This window comes from Mustelus asterias, chromosome 27, assembly GCF_964213995.1.
Source record: "Mustelus asterias chromosome 27, sMusAst1.hap1.1, whole genome shotgun sequence".
NCBI lineage: Eukaryota > Metazoa > Chordata > Chondrichthyes > Carcharhiniformes > Triakidae > Mustelus > Mustelus asterias.
In genome coordinates, this window is record NC_135827.1 from 1,867,774 (window position 1) to 1,889,737 (window position 21,964).

At 44.0% G+C, this 21,964-nt stretch overlaps 1 protein-coding gene across 2 annotated transcripts in view; it reads left to right on the top strand.

The window, feature by feature from the left end:
• The window catches only part of LOC144480063 (rho GTPase-activating protein 32-like), a 413,821-nt gene that overhangs the window by 196,466 nt on the left and 195,391 nt on the right, over nt 1-21,964 (top strand). For both annotated transcript variants that reach the window (XM_078199237.1, XM_078199236.1), the window contains exon 3: nt 11,749-11,857. In XM_078199237.1, the coding sequence (XP_078055363.1) occupies nt 11,749-11,857 (109 nt within the window). The remainder of the gene's footprint in view (nt 1-11,748; nt 11,858-21,964) is intronic.

The window sequence follows — 21,964 nt, forward strand, 5'->3', positions numbered from 1 at the left end:
AAGGGCAGTGAAATATGAGGAAGGTGCCCCATAAGCCTTTTCAGTTGACAGAGTTAGAGGCTTTTGTGAGGTTGAGAAAGGCCTTGTATAGCAGTTGGCGCTGTTCCTTGCACTTTTCTTGAATTTGCTCAAATTTCCTCAACGTACTAACTGCGGAAAAGAGAATTGGAGGACCAGGATCTCAAATTGAGACGAAGACATGGTTGACCATGTAGCAGTGACCCTCCAAGCTCCTTTATGCTTTGGAGACTTGGACAAACTATAGCAGGTACATCTCCAGTGCTTTGAGAAGTACCACCAGTGGATCTTCATAAGATCCTCCTCCGATAGTGAGAAAGACGGTACATCAGCAGCATTCTCTTCAAAGCTTCAGCATGGTGGCTCTAATCACTCAAAACGGGTTCAGTGGGCAGGGCTTGTTGTTCATATGTCTGACGCCAGCCTAGCTCTACCTACTCCGAACTCAGTTGCGGCAGGGAATTTCCAGGAGGGCAACAAATGTTTTAGGGCTGCCCTGAAACCATTCTGAAAGAGATTAAACATCCCTGCCGACTAATGAGAGTCCTGTGAGAATCCCTACATTGCAAAAGAGGCCATTCAGCCCATCGAGTCTGCACCGACTCTCTGACAGAGCATCTTAGCCTGGCCCGCTCTCCTGGCCTACCCCCATAATGCTACACATTTTCCATGGCTAATCTAGTCTACACATCTTGACCACTAAGGGGCAATTTAGCACGGCCATTCCAGCTAATCTACACATCTTTGGACTGTGGCAGGAAACCAGAGCACGCAGACACAGGGAGAACGTGCAAATTCCACACAGCTAGTCACCCAAGACTGGAATAGAACCCGGGTCCCTGGCGCCGTGAGGCTTGTTCCTGACCAAAATGTAAAAGGTTCATAGTGAAAGCACCAAATACATCGAGACACCTTGTCAAAATCACACAAAGGTAGAGTCAAGGCATTGGAGAGAGAGAGAGAGAGCACAAATTTCCAAGCAACTTATCGACCTGATCGTTTCTCTCTCCTCCTCCCCCCCCCCCGCCCCCCTTGGATCCCAAGAGCTATATCCAATGATTTGATTTCTGTGGTAGCGAATTTTACAAAGTCACAACTCTCTGGGTGAAGAAATTTCTCCTCATCTCAGTCCGAAAAGATTTACCCTGTATACTTAGACTGTGACCCCTGGTTATGGACACCCCCGCCATTGTGAACACCCTTCCTGCATCTACCCTGTCTAGTCCTGTTAGAATTTTATAGGTTTCTATGAGATTCCCCCCTCATTCTTCTAAACTCGAGTGAATACAATCCTAACCGACTTAATCTCTCCTCATACGTCAGTCGTGTCATCCCAGGAATCAGTCTGGTCATCCTTCTTTGCATTCTCTCTTTAGCAAGAAAATCCTTTCTCAGACCAAAACTACACGCAATATTCCAGGTGTGGCCTCTCCAAGGCCCTGCGTCAAGACATCCCTGTTCCTGTCCTCAAATCCTCTCGCTATGAAGACCAACATACCATTTGCCTTTTTTTTTACTGCCTGCTGCACCTGCAAGTTTACCTTCAGTGACTGGTGTACGAGGACACCCAGGTCTCATTACACCTTCTCCTCTTTTAACTTATAGCCATTCAGATAATCTGTCTCACTGGTTTTGCTACCAAAATGGATAACCTCACATTCATCTACATTGTACAACATCTGCTGTGCTTTTGCCCACTGAGTCAGCTTGTCCAAATTACACTGAACTAGCTCTACATCCTCCTCACAGCTCACCCTCCCATTGAACCCAGTGAACTGAGTTTAAACAAGTCATCCTCAATCATGAGATACTAAGGTGTATGTGCTCAGAGAGGGCGTTGGCTGGAGATTAAAGGGGAATAAGTAAAAAGGACCTTAGTTAAACATAGCTAGTACTGCCACCGGGCAAGTGTGGTTTGCTTGTGTATGAAAATAGTGAGTTAAACCAGTTTGTATGCTGATGCAGCATTTTGCAATGTGTGTACAATATCATATTTCAGTGACTTTACTAGCTTGAACATTGAACTATCTTGAGCAGTTATTCTCACACTGCAGTTTTTCTCATTTTTCTCTCATGGCCCCAACCCCAGCAAGGAAGAAGGTGTCACTGTATTTTTTTCCAGGATGTCTCAGGAAGCTAGGAAATGGGAGAGGCATCTGAACGATGTCTTGTTAGTGATAAGCAAGTCCACTATCACCTTTCACCTGCTGTTGAAGGTGAAACAGACTGGTTGAGGGGTTTGAATGGATGATTAAAATAGAGGCAGGATGATCAGTTATATTTACTCTACATTATGTTCCTGGACCATCATCCCAGAACCAAAGAAAAACCAAGCAGCGTGCCTTAATGACTATCGGCCAGTGGCTCTGACATCCATCATTATGAAGTGCTTTGAAAGGCTAGTCGTGGCACGAATCAATTCCAGCCTCCCGGACTACCTGGATCCATTACAGTTTGCCTACCGCCGCAACAGGTCGACAGCAGATGCCATCTCCCTGGCTCTGCACTCAACCCTGGAACACCTAGATAACAAGGACACCTATGTCAGACTTCTATTTATTGACTACAGCTCAGCCTTCAACACTATTATTCCCATGAAACTCATCTCCAAACTCCATGTCCTGGGCCTCGGCATCTCCCTCTGTGACTGGATCCTGAACTTCCTAACTCACAGACCACATTCAGTAAGGATAGGCAACGACACCTCCTCCAAAATCATCCTCAACACGGTACCCCACAAGGCTGTGTTCTCAGCCCCCTACTATACTCCTTATACAGCTATGACTGTGTGGCCAAATTCCCCTCCAATTTGATTTTCAAGTTTGCTGACAACACCACCATAGTGGGGTCGGATCTCAAACAATGATGAGACAGAGTACAGGAATGAGATAGAGAATCTGGTGAACTGATGCGGCAACAATAATCTTTCCCTCAATGTCAACAAAATAAAGGGGATTGTCATTGACTTCCGGAAGCGTAAAGGCGAACATGCCCCTGTCTACATCAACGGGGATAAAGTACAAAGGGTCGAGAGCTTCCAGTTTTTAGGTGTCCAGATCTCCACCAACCTGTTCTGGTCCCCCCATGCTGACACTATAGTTAAGAAAGCCCACCAACACCTCTACTTTCTCAGAAGACTATGGAAATTTGGCATGTCAGCTACAACTCTCCCCAACTTTTGTAGATGCACCATAGAAAGCATTCTTTCTGGTTGTATCACAGCTTGGTATGGCTCCTGCTCTGCCCAAGACCACAAGGAACTACAAAAGGTCATGAATGTAGCCCAATCCATCACGCAAACCAGCATCCCATCCATTGACTCTTGTCTACATTTCCCGCTGCCTCGGCAAAGCAGCCAACATAATTAAGGACCCCACGCACCCTGGACATTCTCTCTTCCACCTTCTTCCGTTGGGAAAAAGATAGAAAAGTCTGAGATCACGTACCAACCGACTCAAGAACAGCTTCTTCCCTGCTGCAGTCAGATTTTTGAATGGACCTACCTTGCATTAAGTTAATCTTTCTCTACACCCTAGCTATGACTGTAACACTACATTCTGCACTCTCTTGTTTCCTTCTCTATGAACGGTATGCTTTGTATATCACACAAGAAACAATATTTTTCACTGTATGTTAATACATATGACAATAAATCAACTCAAATCAAATCATAAAGACAAGTGGGTGGGATGAGCAGTAGAATTTTGGGTGGTTTGAATTTTATGCAGGGTGGATGGTGGGAAGCTAGCCAACAGAGCATTGAGCTCCCTTGTTTCTCTGTTCCTGCCACCGCCCTTCCTTGTCTTTGTTCTGTTCCTTTTTAAGTGTGAGTTGGTAATTTTTTCAATGGAAAGGATGTGCAGTCAGATTCTCAGCTCAGGGTCAAACAGAATGTTTAATTAAGCAGTTAATTTAACTAAGGCCGTGAGCACAGAATTCGAGAACATAATTCAAAAGATTAAAGATTAGAATAATCTGTTAACTCACAAAACATACTCCTGGAGAGAAAAAATAACTCTAGGTCACTTGCTACCTTTAAACTTAAAAGGATCTCGATCAACAGCTGTAGAGGGAAGGGGATTAAGAGATACCAATAATTGGTTTGATTCACCTGGGAGTTAGGAGTGATGTGGCACATTCTTTTTTGGGGTATATGAATATCGGTGATAGAGGTAGTTGTGAATTGGATGGACCCAAAGCCTTTTCCTGTCCAAAATCACCTCATGTTGGCTCATCCAAGAACTGTTGTGTTGACTCTATCTTCAACATGTCATAGTTGTTCGGCAGTATGGAACTTGAGTACTGATGAAAAAAGAGACATGCTCTCAAAGCTTTTTGCCTTTCACTCATCAGGACAGCTCACAATAAATTACCAACCATAACGGGGTATATTAATTTATTCTGCGTGTGGAGAGAGTGCTGATTGCTGGTGGAAGCATTGCCATGGAGAATGCGAACGCGTCATGGAAAATTCAAACCAGGCAGGTTTTCTCTGATTTGTTAAAGGCATTGCTGTGAGGAACGAACCAGGGAATGGCTGTACCCCAAGTTTTTGTTTAGTTGAAAAGGACGCAATGTGTGTGCATGCCCCTTTTGCCTGCAAAGAACAATGTGTGAATATGTGTAGCGTACCTCTGAGCTACACTGTGAGCCTGATTGATCATCTTAAATTGATCATCGCAAATAATGTACAAATTACAAGAAATTGTGTCATTCTTGGCACAGTCAGGATTGTTTCATTGGTGTTATCCAATCACAGAATCATATCTGATGTTCGATGCTATGTTTTGGGCTTTGTAAACATGTGCTGATTGGGTATGGTCAATCCTTTACCTATTGTGAAAGGCCAAAGGGCGCACTGTTTGACAGAATCCACCAGTCATTGGCATGTACCACGCATGTACTTGGCATCACACTGACACTGAATAATCATATACCACATTACTCATTTATGGCTTGATGGCAGCATCCTGTTCATGCCGGTATGTGCAGTAAGAAGTTTAACAACACCAGGTTAAAGTCCAGCAGGTTTATTTGGTAGCAAAAGCCACACCGCGATCTTCTTGGAGATCCTCCACCTGGAGCCGGCAGTTTGCGGTGTCGATGGTAGTCATGATGTGGAGATGCCGACGTTGGACTGGGGTAAACACATTAAGAAGTTTAACAACACCAGGTTAAAGTCCAACAGGTTTATTTGGTAGCAAAAGCCACACAAATCAGTGCCGGTATGTGGCCAGGTATATAGACCATACATCCCAATGATTGGCCAATGGTATCAAATAGCACATCCCTTCAGCTGTTCACAACAGACAATACTGACCATACCGAATCAACGGGTGTTTGCAAAGCTCAAAACATAGTGTCCAATATTAGATGTGATTCCGCAATTGGACAGCATCTGCTAAGCAATCCTGATTGTGCAAATCAGTTTAAGATTGCCCGTCAGGCTTGCAGTGTGGCTCACTGAGACATGCTAGAAACCACATATTATATGTCCTTTCCAGACAGAAGGAGCATGTCCATACATTGCATTGGTTTTTCAACTAACCAACAACTTAGGGATAGCCATTGCTGGTTCATTCCCCATGGCAGTGCCTTGATGGATTGGGGTTGACTTGCCGGGTTTGAATTTGAACAAAGCTGGGCAGTTAACTGTTCCATATTGAATTCTCCATGGCAACATCTCCACCAATCAGAGTCCGCTTGCCAACCAATCAGCACTCTCTTCTCAAGCAGAATACATTATTCTCCCTTTACTGTTAGTAACTTCTTGCAAGCTGCTCTGATGAATAGAACATAGAACAGCACAGTACAGGCCCTTCGGCCCTCGATGTTGTGCCGAGCTTTGTCTGAAACCAAGATCAAGCTATCCCACTCCATCATTCTGGTGTGCTCCATGTGCCTATCCAATAACCGCTTGAAAGTTCCTAAAGTGTCCGACTCCACTATCACAGCAGGCAGTCCATTCCACACCCCAACCCCTCTCTGAGTAAAGAACCTACCTCGGACATCCCTCCTATATCTCCCACCATGAACCTTATTGTTATGCCCCCTAGTAACAGCTACATTCACCCAAGGAAATAGTCTCTGAACGTCCACTCTATCTATCCCCTTTATCATCTTATAAACCTCTATTAAGTCGCCTCTCATCCTCCTCCGCTCTAAAGAGAAAAGCCCTAGCTCCCTCAACCTGTCCTCATAAGATCTACCCTCCAAACCAGGCAACATCCTGGTAAATCTCCTCTACACTCTCTCCAAGAATGCAAGATGCAAAGCTTTGATAACATGTCTCTTTTCAGCAATAATGTAATATTCCATTTAGTTCATTTAACCTCGTGAATGTTGGTATGTGTAAGCCTGTGTCAGGTCACCTGAGGAAGGAGCAACACCCCAAAAGCTTGTGCTACCAAATAAACCTGTTGGACTTTAACCTGGTGTTGTGAGACTTCTTACCGTGCTTACCCCAGTCCAATGCCGGCATCTCCACATCATGGCTCTCAAATACCAACATAGTTTGTGCTTCTGCCAAAGCATTTGCTATTGTCTGTATACAATATTATTTCTGAATGACATTTGCTCTCATTGTTAGACCAAGTAACTTGCAGCAATAACTACCTACACTCCATTGTTCAGTAGCTATTAATAAAACAAGCTCCAAAAAAGTAAGGATTATTGCATGAAAGTCTGTCAAGAGCTAAACGATTATAATTTTAAATGCAGTTAGAGGGGGAGGCAACTGAATACATTTTGCATGGTCTACCTGGTGTGCTCTATAATTAACTCTGGCCATGTACTTGCTGAAGTTAATTTTCTGTTAATTGCAATGTGATTTAGTCTGGAGGTCAGTCTGTGTACAGGACTTCAACGTAACGTCAAATAACCTGCCATCTGCAGTGCCGGCTGTTGATAACTGATTAGTGCTTAAAAGCTGTTATTTAAATTTCAGCATTGTCATGTGCTCAATGAGAGGTGAAGCACTTGTCCAGTGTTACAATAATTTTCGTAGAAATGTTTAATGAGCATTGTCAGTAATTTGAGTTGGTACAGTGGATGTATTGTCCAGTGCTGATTCTGGCTGGGACTTGAAGCACAGCTTTTAACTAATAGGCATTTTGTTACACAGATGGATTATTGAAAACCATTGCTGCCTTTGTGTAGTGAGGTTTGGTCATTGTGATCAAGGTTAAATTCCCTGAACAGCACTCACGTTAATGTTGAGATCCCCACTGCAGGTTGCTTCCATAAACTGTTTAGCAGGTTCCAGAATAAGGCGAGAGGGCCACGGATTCTTTGCCTTTTTATCTTTCTTCAGTTTTTGATGAAATGTCGTTGACCTGAAAAGTTAACTCAGTTTCTCTTCGCAGGTGCTGCCTATCTGACTTACTGAGTGTTTCCAGCATTTTCTGTTTTTATTTCAGATTTCCAGCATCTGCAATATTTGCTTACATTTTGTTGCCATAGGATTCCTTCTCTTCCACCTGCCCTACTGACTGGATGAATTCCTCTTTGTTATGTACACCCCCAAACTCCTTCCTCTTTAGTATCAATTTGGCCTGGTGGTAGCACTGTAGCCTGTGAATTTTTTGATTTGATTTATTATTTGCATACAGCAAAAAGAATTGTTTCTTGCGCACTATACAGACAAAGCATACTGTTCATAGAGAAGGAAAGGAGAGAGTTCAGAATGTAGTGTTACAGTCATAGCTAGGGTGTAGAGAAAGATCAACTTAATACGAGGTAGGTCCATTCAAAAGTCTGATGACAGCAGGGAAGAAGCTGTTCTTCAGTCGGTTGGTACTCGACCTCAGATTTTTGTATCTTTTTCCCGATGGAAGAAGGTGGAAGCGAGTATGTTCAAGGTGTGTGGGATCCTTGATTATGCTGGCTGCTTTTCCGAGTCAGCAGGAAATGTCGACGGAGTCAATGGATGGGAGTTGGAGAGTTGTGAGTGCAAGTCCTACTTCAAACTTGAGCACATAAGTTCTAGTACAGTACTGAGGGAGTGCTGCATTATAACAAATGCTGATTTCAGATGAGATATTAAATTGAGGTTGCATCTACCGGTTTGGTTGGCATAAACATTGCCTTGGAACTGTTCAAAGAGTAGGGGAATTTTCCTGGCATCATGGACCACATTGCTCACTTACCATGATGAAAAGAGATGTACTGGTTATTTATCTGTACTGTTTACCTGATCTTGCTGTGTAAACGAGGTATTGTGTAACTGCACTTCAAAAATAATTCATTGGCTGTGGAGCTACTTGCTGAGAGTCTGAAAAGTGATATATTTGCAAGAAGCAAATATTTTCCATTATTTAAGAAGAGTGCAAGTTAAATCTAGCAACTACAGGCCAGTCAGGTTAACCTCAATGCTGGGAAATTTTTTAGAAATGGTAATTCATGACAGATTATCAGGTATTTGGACAAATTTTAAAATTTATTTATTTGTGTCACAAGTAGGCTTACATTAACACTGCAATGTTAATGTAATGCACTGCAACGACTGTGAAAATCCCCGAGTCGCCACACTCTGGCACCTGTTCAGAAACACTGAGGGAGAATTTAGCATGGAAAGTGCACCTAACCAGCATGTCTTTCGGACTGTGGGAGGAATTGGAGCACCCGGAGGAAGCACATGCAGATACGGGGAGAAAGTGCAGACTCCACACAGTCACCCAAGCCGGGAATTGAACCCGGGTCCCTGCTCTGTGAGGCAGCAGTGCTATCCACTCTGCTACCATTTCGCCCCTAGTGCAGATTCATTACAGAAAGCTACCCAATTGTATTCAGCTAACTTGATTGAGCTTGCTTAAGTATTTTGATGAGGTAACAGAAATGATTGAGGGTATTATGGTTGACATCGTGTATTCAGGCTACATAATAGACTTGCCAGCCGAGGCCATGTAATATGAAGCGACAATAGCTGCATGTATACAAAGTTGGCTGAGTGACAGGAATTGGGGAGTAGTGGTTAACATTTATTTTTTGGATTGGAAGGCGGTGTCTGATGGAGTTCCCCATGGGTTGGTATTAGGACGACTGCTTTTCATGATATATATTAATGTCCGAGACTTAAATGTGCAGGGTACAAGTTCAAAATTTGCAGAGGACACAAAACTTGGGAGTACAGCTAACCCTCATTTAGCACACCTAATGTTTTCCTGAAAAACAGTGTGCAAAATGAATACGAGCTAATTGAAGACTATTTTGCCAGTGTTTCACTAGCTTGAGTTTGCGCAGAGAGCTGTCAGAGACAAAACTGAGTGTTGTAACCTTTTTAATCATTCTATGGTACTAAGCAAGACATTTGCCAGTTATGATAGGTCTGTGGAGTTCGTTGCATGATCATTCCAAACTTAATGTCATTGCCTTTCTTTTCCCTATAATCCTGTAACTGCCTCTGCTTCACATATTGACTCATTTTTCAATTCAAAGTTACAATGGCCACAGCCTCAACCACTCCCTAAAATGAGGCATTGCATGCTCCATAAACTCTGCTTAATTCCTCCTGACCTCTCTTAGTGACTATTTTAAATTAATGATCCAATTTTACTGACTCCCAAGACCCTTCACCACACAAATTATCTCCCTTTGTCCTTTTCTGTTCTTTGCAAACAGTCCCAATTCAGTTGGGTGCACTTTCCATGGCACTATTCAAAGAAGACTTGGCCAACATTATTCCTTCTGTCATAATCACCACAGTTTAGTTGATCACTCATGTTACTGGTGGACAAGATACAGGCTCAGCCAAGAATGTAATATATCCCCTTGCCTGGATGGGTGGAGCTATAAAACACTTAAGATACTTCACTTAATAAAACAATTCATTTGATTGGTGTCAATGCCATCAGGACCTAATTTCCATCAATGTTCTCTTTAAAGTTTAATCGTTCTGCGCAACTGTTTTTAATCAGTGTGCGGTCCCTTTAAATGTTTTTGCACTGCTGCGTTTTGGGCTTATCACATGCTGCTTTCATTGTTTGGCATACAAGTAGTTTTGTGTTGTGTCCATTCAATGGTGTGTTATTCCATTCAATTCGGTTGGTCACAGGCATCCCTAAGAGATGTTACTATATCTGGGTGGAGTGTCATTTAACAGGTAATTTAAAACATTTGACATGTATCATGCCATTCATTCAATTCCAGGCATCCTATGTGATTGACATCCTGGATTAGTGATTTTGACTGACAGCCATGTTGAGAATGAAGACTGTGAGAGGGGACAGAGTGCACTGGAGAAAAAGATGGAATAATTGTTACAGATAAATGTAAAAAAGGAACTGCTTATTTTTTAAAAAATGATCAGAACTCATGGTGGATGAATCACCAGTCCCTCCCTGGTGGTTGCATCCTTGGCTGTTGTATGAAAGGAGATAGAAGTGGTTCTGGCCTAAACTAAAACAATATTTCTTAAATGTGTAAATTGTGCAATAGGAGTGAAAATATAATATCTTTGATCAAGATGCATTAGAAGGACAAACCAGGTTCTATTAAGCAGTTAGTTCAATATCAGTTGTGGGCAAACCTTTTGAACTCAGTTCAAGATAGAATTAATGAACATTTACAACACATCAGTAAAGGAGCCATGAATATGATAATCTGGCGCACAGGGAGCAACATTTCAGAATTTGCTGATGAGACTAAAGTGGATAGTTTAGCAAATAATTAGAAAATGTTACTGGAAGATAGATGGTAACTGAGCGAATACAAGTTATTACGGGTAAGTCTGAGAAGGTAAAACTAGAAATGAGAGCATGTATTAAATGGAATGACATGCAGGTTGTGAATGAAACACGCAAGGATGAAATATATAATTTCCTAGAATCATGGACTGAATTTTCCCAGTCATACTGAGGGGGTGATTGGAAGCAAGATTGAGTAGTGCCATGGAATCTTTGCATCCAACTGAACTACTGAGACTGTTTAGAATGGGATTGATTTAACATTTCCTCTTGAAGGTCATCAACCCCAACAATCTAGTACTCCCTCAATATTGAAATGTCAGCTCGGTGAAAACCTTGGAGTGGGACTTAAACTCGCATCACCTAAAGTTATAAAGTATGTATTTTGGGACAGCACGGTGGCACAGTGGTTCGCACTGCTGCCTCACAGAACCAGAAACCCAGATTCGATTTCTGGCTTGGGTCACTGTCTGTGTGGAGTTTGCACATTCTCCCAGTGTCTGTGTGGGTTTCCTCTGAGAGCTCTGGTTTCCTTCCACAGTCCAAAGATGTGCTGGTTAGGTGGATTGGCCATGCTAAATTGCCCCCAAGTGTCAGGGGAACTAGCTAGGATAAATGCATGGAGCTATGGGGATAGGGCCTGGGTGGGATTGTAGTTGGTGCAGACTCAATGGGTCGAATGGCCTCCTTCTGCGCTGTAGGATTCTGTGATTCTATGATTCACCAAGGTTTGTATGATTAAAACATCTGCTTACAGGCTGTTTCATTTTATCATCTTTGCGGTTATGCTGGAATCATGTGGAAATGTTGCTCATTTGAGTATTTTGTTTAATCCACCCAGAAAGCTTGTACACTCCCTGTGCTTCTGCATTTAATTGTTTCTTAATAATTCTCAAGTTTCTGTCTCCAGGAATCTATTCTAAGTGTTGATCACTCTTTGTACAAATAACTTCTTGATATAAATCCTTAAGCAACTCTTCATTAGTCTGAACTGCTCTGGGGTGTTTGTTCTTTTGTCTGATTTTTGCTTTGTATGTTCCTGTTACAGGCTGAAGAGAAGCTCTCCAACACTGGAAGAAGATGATTATGTTCCAGAATTGTTGCTGACCCTCCCTCCTCGTGATCGTCTCGATTGGGAAGAGACAATCAGTGCTATGGTAATATCTCCTTGTGGAATGCTATTGTGGACAAATTGAGGTTCTCCTTTGCATTTGTTGCTATGCATATTACAGTTATCCACGTCCTGTAATTTGAATGACCCCAGGCATCCTTTGGAGAACTGCTGAACCCAGAATACAAAAAAAAATGGTGTGCTTTTCAAACCCTTGTGCAAAATCCATGAACTCAGCAGTGATGTCCTTGCAACTTTGAACAATTGAATTAATATTACCAATACAAAATCCATGGCCGCATCTGTGATTGTTAGTTTAGCAGGAAATGAAGTATCAAGGCAATTGTCATGGTTATTATAAATCAGGTATGCAGATATCTTCAAATTTATTATTCCAGTGTTAAAAATCAATGTTTAAAATGACTTATTGATGCATAAGACTGATACCAATGGACAGGACTGATGCTTTAGTGGTACCAGGTGCCATGTGTGTAGAGAATGAATATGCAACCAGCATTTTCAAATTCAAATTAAGGGTCCCACCAGATACTTGGGAATTATAGAAATAACTCAGTTGAAGTTTTGGGTACAGTATGGTGGTGCTTGAATCCCGAGTGTGCTGCACAATGGCTAGTTGTAAGCTGATCATACTATACACCGTGAGCTGTGCTTCCCAGCTCGGGTCCTGTGAAGAGACATTAAATAAAGTGGAAATGAGAGGCAACATCACTGTAGGCCTCTCTCAAACAATTCCTCACAACTGTGTGATACTCCAAATCTTTCTAACACATCGTCTCACTGCTGACTTCAAGGTGCTGTTGGCAAACATCTGGGAGGAAGAGATGAAGTGCCTTGTATCACGTGACTGGCACATGCAGACCAACGGAAAATGACAGGGGAGAACCAGAATATATACATGTTGAAGTTAGAGAAAACACATCACTAGTTCTGATAAAATAATTCATGTTTCTAGGCACTTGAGGCTTACATTCTGTAACTCTCAATCTACTGGTCAAGCCAAAGGAAGTTTAAAGGTGTTATTTATTTCTTAATTTTGTCAAAATCTGCCTTTTTAATGGAACAATGTGTGGCTCAAGCACAAAATTAAAGAAGCTATACAGAGATCAGGGATCTCAAATCCACGGTGAGATACAGAGATCAGGGATCTCAAATCCACTGTGAGGTACAGAGATCAGGGATCTCAAATCCACTGTGAGATACAGAGATCAGGGATCTCAAATCCACTGTGAGATACAGAGATCAGGGACCTCTAATCCACTGTGAGATAATCCACCCTACCTCTACTGATTTACAAAGTAAGTGTTATGGTGAATGATTATATGAATGAGCTAAACAACTTTTCTGCATACTATACTTGCATGTAAACTGACCTTTATTTTCACGGGGTTGTTTGGGAGACAAAGCTGTATTATTGGTGCTGTTCTAGTTTGTTTTCTGAATCTCAAGCTCTATTATCAGGGGCAGAATTGTCAAGCCAGATATTTACAGATGCAGTTCTCTCATAATCTAAGAAGCAAAAAAGATTTACAAAGATGATCACAGGAAATAGGAGCAGGAGTAGACCATGTGGTCTGCCAAAGCAACTCCACCATTTACTGTGATCCTGGCTGATCTTGGGTTTCAGTTCCACTTTCCTGCCCATTCCCCATATTCCCTAATTCCCTTAAAGGCCAAAAATCCCAGCTTTAAATGTATTCAATAATGGAGCACTCACATCCTGCTGGGGCAGAGAATTCCAAAGATTCTCTTGGAGGGGATGGAAGTGAAGGCAGTGCAATGTACCTCCTGCAGAATGTTTGAGGTGAGGGACACCGTCAGTGTCCCTGCTGATTACACCTGTGGGAGGTGCACCCATCTGCAGCTCCTCCAAGACCGCGTTAGGGAGCTGGAGTTGGATGAGCTTAGGGTCATCAGGGAGGCAGAGAGGGCCATAGACACAAGCTTCAGGGATATAGTTGCTCCAGGGAATGAAAATAGATGGGTGACAGTGAGAGGGGTTAGGAGGAAGCAGTCGGTGCGGGGATCCCCTGTGGTCGTTCCCCTTAGCAACAAGTATTCCACTTTGGATACAGGTGAGGGGGGGCAACCTACCAGTGGTAAGCTGCAGTGACCAGATCGCCAGCGCTGAGTCCGTCCCTGTGGCTCAGAAGGGAAAGGGGGAGAGCAGTAGAGCTATAGTTATTGGGGACTCGTTTGTTAGAGGGATAGATAGGAGGTTCTGTGGCAACAAGAGAGACTCACGGATGGTATGTTGCCTCCTGGATGCCAGGGTCCGTGACATCTCCGACCGTGTCTTCAGGATTCTAAAGAGGGAGGGGGAACAGTCACAAGTCGCGGTGCACGTCGGCACCAAAGACATAGGTAAGAGAGGGGACGGGGATTTAAAACAGGAATTCGGGGAGCTAGGGTGGAAGCTGAGAGCCAGGACAAAACAGGTTGTCATCTCTGGTATGTTGCCGGTGCCACGGGATAGCGAGTTGAGGAACAGGGAGAGAGTGCAGTTAAACACATGGATGCAGGGATGGTGTAGAAGGGAGGGTTTCAGCTATGTGGATAATTGGAACACTTTCTGGGGAAGGTGGGACCTGTACCAACAGGACGGGGTGCACCTGAACCAGAGGGCCACCAATATCCTGGGAGGGAAATTTGCTACAGCTCTTTGGGGGTGTTTAAACTAATTTGTCAGGGGGATGGGAAAAGGAGTTGTAGTCCGGAGGTCAGTGAGTGTAGTGAGGTACTGGGAAGGGTATCATGGTCAAAGGTGGGTACCAGCAGACAAGAAGGTGGGTTGAAATGTGTCTACTTCAATGCAAGGAGCATCCGAAATAAGGTAGGTGAACTTGGGGCGTGGATTGGCACTTGGGACTACGATGTTGTGGCCATTACGGAGACATGGGTAGAACAAGGACAGGAATGGTTGTTGGAAGTTCCGGGGTATAGATGTTTCAGTAAGTGTAGGGTAGCTGGTAAAAGAGGTGGAGGAGTGGCACTGTTAATCAAGGAGAGTGTAACGGCTGCAGAAAGGCATTTCGAAGGGGATCTGCCGACAGAGGTAATATGGCCTGAGGTTAGGAATAGGAAAGGAGCGGTCAAGTTGTTAGGAGTTTACTATAGGCCCCCAAATAGTAATAGAGATGTGGAGGAAGAAATTGCTAAGCAGATTATGGATAGGTGTGGGGGTCACAGGGTAGTTGTCATGGGGGACTTTAACTTTCCAAATATTGATTGGAGCCTTTATAGGTCGAATAGTTCGGACGGGGCAGTTTTTGTGCAGTGTGTGCAGGAGGGGTTCCTGACACAATATGTGGATAAGCCGACAAGAGGTGGGGTCACATTGGATTTGGTAATGGGAAATGAACCGGGCCAAGTGTTGGATTTGGTTGTGGGAGAGCACTTTGGAGATAGTGACCACAATTCGGTGTCTTTTGTTATTGCAATGGAGAGGGAGAGGGCCATGCAGCAGGGCATAGTTTACAATTGGGGGAGAGGTAATTATGATGCAATCAGGCGGGAATTAGGAAGCATAGGATGGGAACAAAATTTGTCAGGGAAAGGCACGAATGAAAAGTGGAACTTTTTCAAGGAACAAATACTGCGTGTCCTTGATAGATATGTCCCTGCCAGGCAGAGAGGAAATGGCCGAGTGAGGGAACGATGGTTCACAAAAGAGGTGGAATGTCTTGTCAAGAGGAAGAAGGAAGCATATGTAAGGTTGAGAAAACAAGGTTCAGTTGGCTCGATGGAGGGTTACAAGTTAGCAAGAAATGAGGTGAAAAAGGGCCTTAGGAGAGCTAGGAGGGGGCATGAGAAGTCCTTGGCGGGTCGGATCAAGGAAAACCCCAAGGCTTTTTACTCTTATGTGAGGAATAAAAGAATGACCAGGGTGAGGTTGGGGCCGGTCAAGGGCGGCAGTGGGAATTTGTGCATGGAGTCAGAAGAGATAGGAGAGGTGATGAATGCATACTTTCCTTCGGTGTTCACCAAGGAGAGGGGCCATGTTTTTGAGGAAGAGAGGCTGGAGGAAGTAGATGTTCGGAGGGAAGATGTACTAGCAATTTTGAATAAACTGAAAGTTGATAAGTCCCCTGGGCCTGATGAAATATATCCTAGGAGTCTTTGGGAGGCAAGGGATGAGACAGCAGAGCCTTTGGCATTGATCTTTGCGTCCTCACTGTCCACAGGGGTGGTGCCAGAGGACTGGAGAGTGGCGAATGTGGTTCCCCTGTTTAAGAAAGGGAATAGAAATGACCCTGGTAATTATAGGCCGGTTAGTCTTACTTCGGTGGTTGGTAAGTTGATGGAAAAGGTCCTCAGGGATAGGATTTCCGACCACTTAGAAAGATGCCAGGAAAAGATAACCAGGGAAATTGAGGGACTGGTCAAAAAGAAAAGAGAGGCGTATGGTAGGTCCAGGCAGCTAAAAACGGAGGGAGCTCTGGAGGAGTACAAAGAAAGTAGGAAAGAACTCAAACGGGGAATTAGAAGAGCAAAAAGGGGTCACGAAATGTTCTCGGCAGACAGGATTAAGGAGAATCCCAAGGCATTTTATTCATACGTTAGGAACAAAAGGGTTGTCAGGGAAGAAATCGGACCTCTCAGGGACAAAAGTGGGGAATTATGCTTGGAGCCCAAAGAAGTAGGGGAGATCCTAAATGAATACTTTGCGTCGGTATTCACAAAGGAGAGGGATGTGTTGACTGGGAGTGTCTCGGAGGGGAGTGTTGACCCGTTGCAGAAAATCTCCATTACAAAGGAGGAAGTGTTAGGTTTGTTAGAGAATTTAAAGACTGACAAATCCCCAGGGCCTGATGGAATCTATCCAAGGCTGCTCAGGGAGACGAGAGATGAAATTGCTGGGCCTCTGACGCAAATCTTTGTCTCGTCACTGGATGCAGGTGAGGTCCTAGAGGATTGGAGGATAGCTAATGTGGTCCCGTTATTTAAGAAGGGTAGGAAGGATAACCCGGGTAATTATAGGCCGGTGAGCTTGACGTCCGTGGTGGGGAAGTTGTTGGAGAAGATTCTTAGAGATAGGATGTATGCGCATTTAGAAAGGAATAAACTCATTAACGATAGTCAGCATGGTTTTGTGAGAGGGAGGTCATGCCTCACTAACCTGGTGGAGTTTTTTGAAGAAGTGACCAGAATGGTTGACGAGGGAAGGGCCGTGGATGTCGTCTATATGGACTTTAGTAAAGCGTTTGACAAAGTCCCTCATGGTAGGCTGGTGCAAAAGGTTGGATCTCATGGGATAAAGGGGGAGGTGGCTAGATGGGTGGAGAACTGGCTTGGTCACAGAAGACAGAGGGTGGTAGTGGAAGGGTCTTTTTCCGGCTGGAGGCCTGTGACTAGTGGTGTTCCGCAGGGCTCTGTATTGGGACCTCTGCTGTTTGTGATTTCTATAAATGATCTGGAAGAAGGTGTAACTGGGGTGATCAGTAAGTTTGCGGACGACACAAAATTGGCAGGACTTGCAGATAGTGAGGAGCATTGTCAGAAGCTACAGAAGGATATAGATAGGCTGGAAATTTGGACAAAGAAATGGCAGATGGAGTTCAATCCTGATAAATGCGAAGTGATGCATTTTGGTAGAAATAATGTAGGGAGGAGCTATATGATAAATAGCAGAAACATAAAGGGTGTAGATACGCAGAGGGACCTGGGTGTGCAAGTCCACAGATCCTTGAAAGTGACGTCACAGGTGGAGAAGGTGGTGAAGAAGGCATATGGCATGCTTGCCTTTATAGGACAGGGCATAGAGTATAAAAGTTGGGGTCTGATGTTGCAGATGTATAGAACGTTGGTTCGGCCGCATCTGGAATACTGTGTCCAGTTCTGGTCGCCACACTACCAGAAGGACGTGGAGGCTTTGGAGAGAGTACAGAGGAGGTTTACCAGGATGTTACCTGGTATGGAGGGGTTTAGTTATGAGGAGAGATTGGGTAAACTGGGGTTGTTCTCCCTGGAAAGACGGAGGATGAGGGGAGACTTAATAGAGGTGTATAAAATTATGAAAGGCATAGATAGGGTGAACGGTGGGAAGCTTTTCCCCAGGTCGGTGGTGACGTTCACGAGGGGTCATAGGTTCAAGGTGAAGGGGGGGAGGTTTAACACAGATATCAGACGGACATATTTTACACAGAGGGTGGTGGGGGCCTGGAATGCGCTGCCAGGCAAGGTGGTGGAGGCGGACACACTGGGAACGTTTAAGACTTATCTAGACAGCCATATGAACGGCGTGGGAATGGAGGGATACAAAAGAATGGTCTAGTTTGGACCAGGGAGCGGCGCGGGCTTGGAAGGCCGAAGGGCCTGTTCCTGTGCTGTATTGTTCTTTGTTCTTTTTTCTTTGTTCTTTATGCAGCTTAATCCGGGATAGTCAGCACGGATTTGTGAAGGGCAAGTCTTGCCTCACAAATTTGATAAAATCTTTTGAGGAGGTAACTAAGTATGTAGATGAAGGTAGTGCAGTTGATGTCACATGCATGGATTTTAGTAAGACATTTGATAAAGTCCCCCATGGTCGGCTTATGAAGAAAGTAAGGATGTGTGGGATAGAGGGAAGTTTGGCCGATTGGATAGGTAACAGGCTATCTAACAGAAGACAGAGGGTGGTGGTGGATGGAAAATTTTCGGACTGGAAACCGGTTACCAGCGGAGTGCCACAGAGATCAGTGCTTGGTCCTCTGCTATTTGTAATTTTTATAAATGACTTAGAGGAGGGGGCTGAAGGGTGGATCAGTAAATTTGCTGATGACACCAAGATTGGTGGAGTAGTGGATGAGGTGGAGGGCTGTTGCAGGCTGCAAAGAGACATAGATAGGATGCAAAGCTGGGCTGAAAAATGGCAAATGGAGTTTAACTCTGACAAATGCGAGGTGATTCATTTTGGTTGGACAAATTTAAATGTGGATTACAGGGTCAAAGGTAGGGTTCTGAAGAATGTGGAGGAACAGAGAGATCTTGGGGTTCATATCCATAGATCTCTGAAAGTTGCCACTCAAGTGGATAGAGCCGTGAAGAAGGCCTATAGTGTGTTGGCGTTCATTAACAGGGGGTTGGAGTTTAAGAGCCATGGGGTTATGCTGCAACTGTACAGGACCTTGGTGAGACCACATTTGGAATATTGTGTGCAGTTCTGGTCACCTCACTATAAGAAGGATGTGGAGACACTGGAAAGAGTGCAAAGGAGATTTACCAGGATGCTGCCTGGTTTAGAGGGTAAGTCTTATGAGGAAAGGTTGAGGGAACTTGGGCTTTTCTCTTTGGAGCGGAGGAGATTGAGAGGAGACTTGATAGAAGTTTATAAGGTGATGAGGGGGATAGATAGAGTGAACGTTCGAAGACTATTTCCTCGGGTGAATGGAGTGGTAACTAGGGGGCATAACTATAGGGTTCATGGTGGGAGATATAGGAAGGATGTCCGAGGTAGGTTCTTTACGCAGAGAGTGGTTGGGGTGTGGAATGGACTGCCTGCAGTGATAGTGGAGTCAGAAACTTTAGGAACATTTAAGAAGCTATTGGATAGGCACATGGAGTCCTTCGGGATGATAGGGAGGAAATAGCTTGATCTTGGTTTCAGTCAAAGCTCGGCACAACAACGTGGGCCGAAGGGCCTGTTCTGTGCTGTACTGTCCTATGTTCTATGTTCTATTCTGAAGTAATTTCTCTTTACTCCAGAATTAAATGATTGGTCCCTTACCATGAGCCTCTGTCCCCATATTTTAGATTCCCCAACCAGGAGAAACAACCTCCAACTGACACCAGACCTGAGAGAATTTTCAGGAAAGATTGATCAGCCTGGCACTCTTCCCTCTAATTCATCATTTAAAAAATAATAACGTGGAATTCATTAGCAAATGGAGTAATTCAGGTGAAAACCATAGATGCAATAAAGGGGAAGCCAGATATGTTCTTGAAACAGAAAGGAATGCTGATAGGACTAGATGGAAGTGCGGCAGGAGGAGGAATCACAGACATGAACTGGTTGGATCGTCGGCCTGTTTCTGTGCTTAGCATTTGTGCAATTCCATTTATGTTCAAACAGCCGCCAAAAAGCAACAGTTTAAATAAGACTACCTTATTGCAGTCCAAGAAGTAAGAATCACTTCTGGAGTTTTCACTGAAGAATTTAATGTATGAACACCATGGGATTTTGAGGCAGATCAACTGCTGTGTTACATGTGTTAACAACATCAGTTCGGTTCATTGATAGTACACTCTTGTGAATCAAAAGATTATAGATTTGAGATACGTTTTGGGATTTTTCTTCATTTGTTCAATGAATATGAGCCAGTATTTGTTGCCCATCCCTGATTGCTCTTGAGAAGGTGGTGGTGAGTCTTACTGAGCCACTGCACTCCATGTGGTGTTGGGGAGGAGTCCAGATTTTTGACCCAGTGAACATGAAGGAACAGTGATATATTTCCAAGTCAGGATGGTGAGTGGCTTGGAGGGAAACTTGCAGAGGGTGGTGTTCCCGTGCATCAGCTGCTCTTGTCCTTAGAGGATAGAAAGTTTTGGAAGGCATTTTTTAAAAATTAATTTATTTGATGTGTGTGTCACTGGCTAGGCCAGCATTTATTGCCCATCCCTTATCGCCCTTCAGAGGGTGGTGGTGAGCTGCCCTCTTGAACTATTGCAGTCCCAGATGAAAAGGTACATCCACAGTGTTGTTAGGGAGGGAGTTCCTAGATTTTGACCCAGTGACAGTGAAGGAGCAGTGATATATTTCTAGGTGTGGGGGTGGGGTTAGAGGTGAGTTAATCTCTGCAAAATACCTGGCCTCTGATCTAGTCTTGCAGGTGCAGTATTTAATCTCATAACCCACTTTATTTTGATCCTGGCTGATCTTGGGCTTAACCCACTTCAGTGCAGAGCTGAAGGATCGTTGCATTGCTCGAGGTGCGATCTATTGAATGAGATGTTAAGATGAATCCCATCTCCATTCTCTGGTGGGCGTAAAACAAAACCATGATCTTGCTAGGTGCTTTATAGGTAAGGCTGATGAGTTCAGAGTGTGGATTGACACATGGAATTGTGATATTGTTGCTATCACAGAGACATGGTTAAGGGAGGGGCAGGACTGGCAACTCAACATTCTGGGATATAAGATCTACAGGTGTGACGGGGTGGGTGTAAAAGAGGAGCTGGTGTCACATAATTAATTAAGGTGTCAGTTACGTCAGTAAGGCGGGACAATATCTTGGATGGGTTTTTGAATGAGGCTTTGTGGGTAGGGTTTAGGAATAACAAGAAGGAAGTCACATTGCTGGGAGTGTATTATAGGCCCCCGGACAGTCAGCGGGCCATAGAGGAGCAGATATATAGACAATTCACTGAGTTAATTACATTAGGGGATTTCAACTTGCCCAACATTGATTGGGATAGTCTTGGTGTAAAGGATTTAGAGGGAACAGATTTTTTGAAATATATTCAGGAGAGCTTTTTATGTCAATATTTGGAAGGTCCTACAAGGAATGGACAGTTGGGCAGGTGTTCGAGGTAGCAGTCGGGGAGCTTTTTTAGTGAGAGCGACCACAACACAGTACAATTTAAGTTTACTATGGAAAAGGAAAAAGATGGTCTTCAAAAATGGTTTTGGATTGGGGAGGAGGCAGACTTAATTCGAATAAGGCAGGATCTGGCCAAAGTATTCTGGTAACAGCTTCTTGGGTGGGGGGAATAATCTACAGCGGGGTGGGGGGCGGGGGGTGTGATATGTTCCCTTTAGGGTGAAATGTAGGAACGACAAGTCTAGAGAACCCTGGATGTCTGAGAATATTCAGGACTGGATCAGAAAGAAAAGAGAGGCCTTAGTGGATTATAGAAAGTTTGGGGGGGCGCTCAAGAAAGCAAAGAGGGGACATGAAAAAGCACTGGTGGGTAAGATTAAGGAGAATCCCAAGATACTCTATGAATATACTAAGGGAAAGAAGATACCAGGGCAAGAGTAGGACCCATTATGAACCATGGAGCAATCTGTGTGAAGCCAGAGGACATTGGTAAGGTATAAGCTAGTTCTTCACTCGAGAGAGTGAGGGATGTAGATACAGAATTCGGGGAGAGGGACTGTAAAGTTCGAACAGCTTGACCTCGGAATTGAGGAGGTATTGCAGGTTTTGGCGGGCTT